Consider the following 8,390-nt stretch of genomic DNA (forward strand, 5'->3'; position numbering starts at 1 on the left):
ATTAACAGAGAACCTGGGCACATACACAGTGACTCCAAAGCTAAAGGAGAACCTGTCTCGAAAAAAAAAAAAAAAAAAAAAAAAAAAAAAAAGTATTCAACTTGAAAACCCTGGGATAGATCTGAAAACCTACCTCCTGCGATCACGGGTTCTTGATCCAGACCTAAACAGGAAAATAAAAAACACCATTAATCCCACCACCAAGGAGCAGAGGCAGATGGATCACTATGAGTTTAAAGCCAGCCTGGTCTACAGAGTTCTAGGCCAGTCAAAGCAACATAGTAAGATCCTATCAAAACAAAAAAAGTGTCCCTCGAGATAGCATAGTTACTTCTGGCTCTCATCTCTTCTTTCAACTCAAATTAGATCCAACACATCTATCTGAGTATGTCTCAGGTACCTCAAACTGAATATAGCCAAATTCTACCCCTATTCCTCATTCCATCCTCCCTGTCCAAGGTAAGGGAAAATTCTAGATTAGAAACCAAGAGGCCAACTGAGCACGGTATTGGGTGCACACCTTTGATCTCAGCACAGAGAAGAAAAGACAGGCGGATGCCTGAGGCTACAGAATAAGTTTTATGACAGCCAGGGACATACAAGCAACAAAACAAAAAGAGACCACGAGGCCAGCTGCACTCCTCCTCACACGATCCCAAGTCCAGTCAGTTCTACCCCAAATACCCTAGCCCAGATCACACCACTCACACTCTCCCTGCCTCGAAAATCAGAACCTCACTGGTGTGTGGGGGGCGGGGGAGGCTTTTGCTCAACACCTTAACACTCTGCTTCTCAAGCAAGAACATATTCCAACTACATGTCTTATAGGAAACTCTGTCCTGTGGCCCCATGTGACCAATTCAAAAAAATAACGGGGGAGGAGACATACAAAGCCTCCACCCCTTCACTTCAAAGCTGACAATTTTTCCCATAGCAATGCACTGCCATGAGATTACAGCTTAGCAGCAGATCCATTGTTGCCTTCCTTATTTGCTGAAGGTTCTATGCCCAGCTGTCAGAGCCGGCTCTGTGGGGTCCAAGGATGGCTGGGCAATGGTTGGTGGCTCACACCTTTAATCCTAGTACCCAGAAGGCAGAGGCAAGTGCATCTCTGTGAGTTTGAGGACAGCCTGGTCTACAGAGCTAGCTCCAGGACAGCCAAGTCAATACAAAAACTCTGTCTTGGGGGGAAGAGGGGAGAGTAACTCTCCCTAGTTTCTTCCTCCCTTGTTTAAATCAATGTCATACCTCACCAGACTGAGTATGTTATAGATTTAATAATTTTTCTTTTAAAGGCCACCCCAGAGCCAGGTTGATGGCACATGCCCTAATCTCAGCTATTAGAAGGCAGACACAGGCACATCTCTGCAAATTCTAGGCCAGCCTGGATTACATACAGAGACCCTATGTGGTATCCCCAAAGGGAGTGGCACTATTAAGAAGTATGGCCTTGTTGGAAGAAGTCTGGCACTGTGTGTGTAAGAGGGGACCAGGAGGGTTGGCTTTGAGGTCTCCTATGCTCAACACACCACCCAGGGTCTCAGACTTCTTACTGCCTGTGGGTCAAGACAGAGAAACCCTCAACACTTTTGCCAGTACCATGTCTGCCTGCATGCTGACTTACTTCCCACCACAATGATAAATTGACTAAACCTCTAAACTGCAAGTGAGCCACAATCAAATATTTTCCTTTGTAAGAGTTAACGTGCCGGTTGTGGTGGTGCACGCCGGTAGGATTTGCTGAAGGAGGCAGAGGCAGGAGGATCACAAGTTCGAGGCCAGCCTGGGCTACACATTTTTAAAGGGCTGGAGAGATGGCTCAGAGGTTAAGAGCATTGACTGCTCTTCCAAAGGTCCTGAGTTCAATTCCCAGCAACCACATGGTGGCTCACAACCATCTGAAATGAAGTCTGGTGCCCTCTTCTGGCCTGCAGGCATACACACAAACAGAATATTGTATACATCATAAGTAAATAAATAAATATTAAAAAAAAAGAGTTAACGTGGTCACAGTGTCTCTTCACAGCAATAGAAACACTAAGATACCCTATCTCTAAATGAAAAAAAGAAACACACACACACACACACAAGTAAATAACTGCCAATTCTTTGTATGGTAAACACTGACTATTCCAGCAGTTTCCTAAGGCTGGTCCACACTTACCTCCTGCTCAGCCGCTCCTCTCGCTCTCTCTCCTCTCTTCTCCTCAAGCGATCCTGATTTCTCTTTTCCTGCTTTTCAGCCACAGTTTTCTAAATAAATGAAAAAATGGGTGGGGGGAGCAACAACTTTTAGGAAACAATATATTCATTTTTAAAACAGGAGACAGAGGCAGGTGAATCTCTCTGTGAGTTCTAGGTTAGCCTGGTCTACAAGAGCTAATTTTAGGATAGTTAGGGCTGTTACAGAGACACCTGGCTCAAAAAAACCAAAATATCCCTAACAGAACAAATGAAAAAAAAAATTAAATCATTTTATACATTTGGTGACAAATTACGAAGGAGGGGGGTGGGCTGAACTTTTAAGTCACAGGGAATTGATCACAATGCTTCAAACCAAACCATCAAGTTAGCTGTTTATCCTACAGCCTCTCTATAAGCATTGTAGTAAAAAAAGAAACATGAGTCAGACCACATACACGCTGCTGCTGGGAGTGGAACTCTTAGGTAGCTAGAAGCAACTCACTTCTGATGTGGTAAGTGCATCAGCACAATTGCATATTCAATTCTTCAGGCTCGATCCTAAATGTGACAGAAGCCAGAAGGCTCTGATACACTTTACCATCAAATCAGCATCAACTCAAGCCAGCTGAAAAGGGCTAAGAACCTTTATAACCCACCACTAACACTAACAAATCCTGTAATACACCATCTGGGCAGAGTGGATGAAAACACAGTCCTGAAAGGGAGAGTAAGTCATACACCATGATACAAAAACCTACCAGTCTTTCCTGCTTAGAGAATGGGACAGCATAGAAAATCTCTATGCCCAGTGAGTAAAGCAAGTACCCTCTAGATGAGAGGACACAGGAAGGCCCAGGCAAACTATCCTGTCCATCACCACACCTCTACACCTCCAACTCGGGTCATCCTTCATCTGAGCTAGGCATACAGGTTCCTTTTCACACCTTCCTAAAGCAGGTATGGCTGAGAATAGACCCCTAGGTGTGGCATCACTTCCTTCCCCACATCTACAATTCACCTCACATGACCAGCATATCCAACTCATACTGGCAAAGATGCAAAGTAGTACATTAAAATGCTACTGGGAAAGGCAGAAGCAAATGTTTTTGTTAAGGCAAGGTTTCAACAGATGGATCTTAAACTGCCCAGTTAGCTGAAGATGATCTTAAAATTCTGATCTTCTGCTAGGCAGTGGTGGAGACACTTTTAATTCCAGCACTTAGATAGAGCCAAGCAGATCTATGTGAATTCAATGCCAGTTTGGTCTACAGAGCAAGTTCCAGGACAGCAAGGGCTACACAGATAAACCCTGCCTGAAAAAACAAACAACAACAACAACAAAAAAACAACCCAGAAACATGTTCAAATCCAACTTCAAGAATATAGACAAGGGCCAGGAGGTGGTGGCTTTTTCTACCTGTGGGACCCTTCTTAGAACGTCTACTTCCTAATGAATGCTTCACCCTCTGAGTCTTCCTAAAGACTACAATATTAAGAATATTTTAATGGCCGGGCGATGGTGGCACACGCCTTTAATCCCAGCACTCGGGAGGCAGAGGCAGGCGGATCTCTGTGAGTTCGAGACCAGCCTGGTCTACAGAGCTAGTTCCAGGACAGGCTCCAAAGCCACAGAGAAACCCTGTCTAGAAAAAAACCCGCCCCCCCCCCCAAAAAAAAGAATATAGACAAGGCCATAAAGAGATCTGGTACCCTCTTCTGGACTGCACGTATACATGCAAGCAGAACACAGTGTAAATTTTTAAAAAAAGGGGAGGGAAGCTGTGGCTCGTTCCTTTAATCTCTGCACTTGGGAGGCAGAGGCAGGTGGTTCTTTGAATTCAGAGTTAGCCTGGTCTACAAAGTAGTTCCAGTACAGTCAGAGCTGTTACAGAGCAATCCTGTCGTACAAAAAAACCCAGAAAGAATGTTATCTACATACCCTCAACTGATCAAGCTTCTCTCGGATCTGAATGAACCCCAAGTGTAACTTGCCCCCGAAGTGGTCTGCTAGACGACGGTCATTGTCATGGAGACCAAGATAAGCTGAACAAACCTCACAGACACGAAGCTTTTGCTGCTGAAAACTGGATGCAGGCATAGAATTTCTATATTCTTCCTATAGTTAGACAGATAAAACAGACAAAAAAACAAATAAATAAAATATAAAAGATGAAGTGGAGGCATTTCAAAACTGTCACCATGCAGACTCCAGAATGCAACAACCTGAAATATAGGCAACATTTTATCATGTTGAAAACTAGATTGCTCAGCTTTAGGTATATTAAGAACTTCAATTTCGTTGTTTATTTTAAAAGAATTAACATTTAGTGGCAGGAGGTTTTCTGAGTTCCAGGACAGCCAGAGCTACACACAAAAACATTATCTCATGAGAAAAAAGATATATTAAAAAAACTAGCATTTATGTATGTCTTATCAAGAACAACAAGGAACATTCAAATCACGGAGATAAGAATGACTGTTCTCAGTCTGGTCTATAAGAGCTAGTTCCAGGACAGGAACCAAAAGCTACGGAGAAACCCTGTCTCGAAAAATCAGGAAAAAAAAAAAAAAAAGAATGACTGTTCTAAGATAAACAGGGAAGAGAAGACTTCAGAAATAAAAACAAGATGGAGTAGGATGACTCAGCAGTTAAGAGCACTTGTTCTTTTAGAGGCCCGTGGTTTGGTTCCCAGCATCCACACAGGAAATTGCAATCATCTATAAGTCTAGATACAGGATCTTTTTTGGTGCTTTTGTCTGGCTTCTGTGAGCACTAAACACAAGCAAGTGAATCCATGTAGGCAAAATACTCCCCCCCATATATCTATAATTTTTTTGAAATAGGGTTGAAAAGATGGCTTCAAAAAATATACACTGCTCATGCATTAGACCTGAGTTCAATTCCCAGCACCTATGTCAAGCAGTTCACAACCTACAAAAATTCTAACTCAAACAAGATCTAATGCCTCTAGGCTACCTCAGCCACTTACACTCACATTGATACATACACACACACAATTTAAAATATTTTTTAATTCTTATTTAAAATGTATAGTGTTCTGCCTGCACGTGTGCCTACAGACCTGAAGAGGGCACCAGATCTCATTCTAGATGTTTGTGAGCCACCATGCGATTGCTGGGAATTGAGCTCAGGACCTCTGGAAAAGTAGTCAGTGATCTTAACCGCTGAGCCATCTCTCCAGTCCTAAAAATAAATATTTTTAAAAAGTAAACAAAAACTAGCACAGTCATAGCAACTGGGTCTTGATATACAGGAAATACGTAATGCACATCTAAAAGATACTCTGAAAGGCCACATCATTAACACTTTCCTTGAAGAGAAAAGTAGCCAACACATATGTACCTTCCATAAACACTAAAATGTTCATAGAAAAAAAAATCGCTCATTCTGCTCAAAGTAAAATATATCAAACAAAAGGAAAGAGGCTTGGCACACTGCTTCTAGTACTTGAACTCCAGTTAGAACACTGCTGTAAATTCTATACTGAAGAAAATCATTCTTTTGTCCTATTTTTTAAAAAAGACTGATCACACTTATACAGCCCTTATCTGGAACTTGTGGAGATGTTAAATGTCTCAGCCTTCTGAGTGCTGGACTTAAAGGTGTGTGCCACTACTCCCTTCTTTGTTCATTTTGGAAGGAAAGGCTTGAATGCATATGTAACTGCTTACATTAATTCATATATTTAAAACATTCCTTAGGAAATTAACTTTAAATACACTCTCACGTACTGCTGGTTATAATAACCCTAACATGTTCTGATGTTAAAATAAGGCATTTAGCTGGGTATGGTGACCTACTCCTTTAATCATAGTACTTAGGAGGTAGAGGAAGAGAAGAGGTCAACAGATCTCTGTAAAAATAAAGCCAGCCTGGTCTACATTGTGAGTTCCAAGCCAGCAAGAGCTACAAAGTGAGACCCTGTATAGAAATAAAAAGCAAACCAACCAACCAACAATAAAACCCCAACCAAACAGAATGATTATTTATTTATTTGTTTGTTTGTTTGTTTTTGGTTTTTCGAGACAGGGTTTCTCTGTGGCTTTGGAACCTGTCCTGGAACTAGCTCTGTAGACCAGGCTGGTCTAGAACTCACAGAGATCCGCCTGCCTTTGTCTCCCGAGTGCTGAGATTAAAGGCGTGCGCCAACATCGCCCAGCCAGAATGATCATTTATGTATGCATCATTAACCAGGAATTCTTCCAGGTAAATGTGCCCCCGTGCCACCATGTATTAAGAACAAGGTTACTAGCCAGGTGGTGGTGGCACATCTTTAATCTCAGCACTCTAGAGGTAGAGGCAGGTGGATCTCTGAGAGTTAGAACACAGCCTGGTCTAAAGCAAGTTCCAGGACAGCCTGTTAAGTAGAGATAACCTGTCTCAAAAAATGAAAATAAAAAACAAAAAGCAAGGTCACCACTATAGAAGGATTTAATGTGAAAACTCAGAAAAAAACTGAGAAACTACCATTTATATGTTCTGTGTAGATAAAAAAAAAAAAAGGAAGCCTGTAGCAATAAACTGAGTAAAATCTTCTCTTAGTTACTATCACTAACTTGGTTATAAAAAACACCAAGACCAAAAGCAAGTTGGAGAGAAACAAGTTTATTTTATCTGGCTTACGCTTGCACATCATCATCTTTCACAGAAGGAACTCATCAACTGATGTGATTCCCCAACCTGTCCTAAGAGACTATAGACCCCCTTTAGGGCTGGAAATATAACTCAGTGGTTAAGAGCACTGGCTGCTCTTCCAGAGGATCTAGGTTCAATTCCCAGCACCCATATGACAGCTCACAACTGTCTGTAACTCCGGTTTCAGGGGACCCAACAATACCCTCACACAGATATATGCAGGCAATACAAAAAAAGATGCAGAGATCCCTCCTCTCTAGCCTAGGGAGTACTTGTCATCAGAAGATACTTCCAACTATCACACTCTCGGAGCTTATGTAGAAGGTACAGTCCAAGCACTGGTTCCAGTCTTTTAGGGTAATTCTATCTAGACATCTCAGCTGTGTTATGAATCTCTTTTGTATTTCAAGCTAAGCAATTACATAAGCTTAGACACAACACAACAATGTCACCACCAAGTAGAAGTGGGGTAAGTGTCCACTGGGAGTATAAGCTATAGCTTTGAAGGCTATCCCCAATCTACCTGTAGACCATCCCAAAATCATCTCTCTTATGAATCTATCTTCATCAATATCAATGGGAGGAGGAGGGCCTAGAAAGATCATTCAGAAGTCAAAAGCACTTGTTGTTCTTACAGAGGATCCAGATTTGATTCCTAGCACCAACTCAACACCTCACAACTGTCTGCAATTTCAGGTCTAGGGAATCTGACACCATCTTCTATCCTCCATGGACACAGCGAGAGCGCGCGCACATGCGCGCGTGCGCGCGCGCGCGCGCGCACACACTCACACACACACACACACACACACACACACACACACACACACACACCCCTAACAAATGGATCAAAAAGGAGTTTTAGGAACAAATGTCTAGGTAAGCTATATAAAAGATGGATACAGGTTCTTTTAACTTTCTCATACCCATAGAACATTTAATACTAAAAGTAAACTATGAGTTTTGGGGTGACAAATGTCTAAATTTTGGCAATAAACATACCACTCTGGTGGGGGGTGCTGATAATGGGAGAGCTGTAGAGGATAATTTGGAAATTTCTGTCCCTACCTGTGAACTTTTTACTACAGTCGTCACAAAGACTATTATATGGAATAAAAAGAATGTAGACATGGTTTAATAGTCCAAATGTTCAACATTACTGAATTACCATCACTTACTTTTACTTCCCTATCATTACATTTCTTGTTGAAGCCCAGATTGGCCTCAAACTCACTATGTAGTCAAGACCGGTTTTGAATTCCTCATCCTTTTTTTTGTCTGTATTCTGTATGTCATCCATGTCCCGTGTCCTGTCCCTATTCCCCAGGTGTGAAGAACTGGGATTATAGGTGTATTTATCATGCCTGAATTATTATACTTTTATTATTATTATAACGGGGAGGCTCAGGTAGAGGGACTACTTTAAATTACAGACCAGCCGGGCGGTGGCGGCGCACGCCTTTAATCCTAGCACTCGGGAGGCAGAGGCAGGCGGATCTCTGTGAGTTCGAGACCAGCCTGGTCTACAGAGCTAGTTCCAGGACAGGCT

General features: G+C 42.2%; 1 protein-coding gene across 3 annotated transcripts in view; it reads right to left on the reverse strand.

Moving 5' to 3' along the window:
• The window catches only part of Luc7l (LUC7 like), a 25,760-nt gene that overhangs the window by 2,664 nt on the left and 14,706 nt on the right, over positions 1–8,390 (reverse strand). For all 3 annotated transcript variants that reach the window (XM_005349043.3, XM_013347339.2, XM_013347338.2), the window contains 3 exons: positions 4,124–4,300; positions 2,165–2,253; positions 134–163 (listed from right to left, as the gene is read on the reverse strand). In XM_005349043.3, coding sequence (XP_005349100.1) covers positions 134–163; positions 2,165–2,253; positions 4,124–4,300 — 296 coding nt within the window. The remainder of the gene's footprint in view (positions 1–133; positions 164–2,164; positions 2,254–4,123; positions 4,301–8,390) is intronic.

The sequence above is a fragment of the Microtus ochrogaster genome, chromosome 7 (assembly GCF_000317375.1).
Source record: "Microtus ochrogaster isolate Prairie Vole_2 chromosome 7, MicOch1.0, whole genome shotgun sequence".
Classification (NCBI taxonomy): domain Eukaryota; kingdom Metazoa; phylum Chordata; class Mammalia; order Rodentia; family Cricetidae; genus Microtus; species Microtus ochrogaster.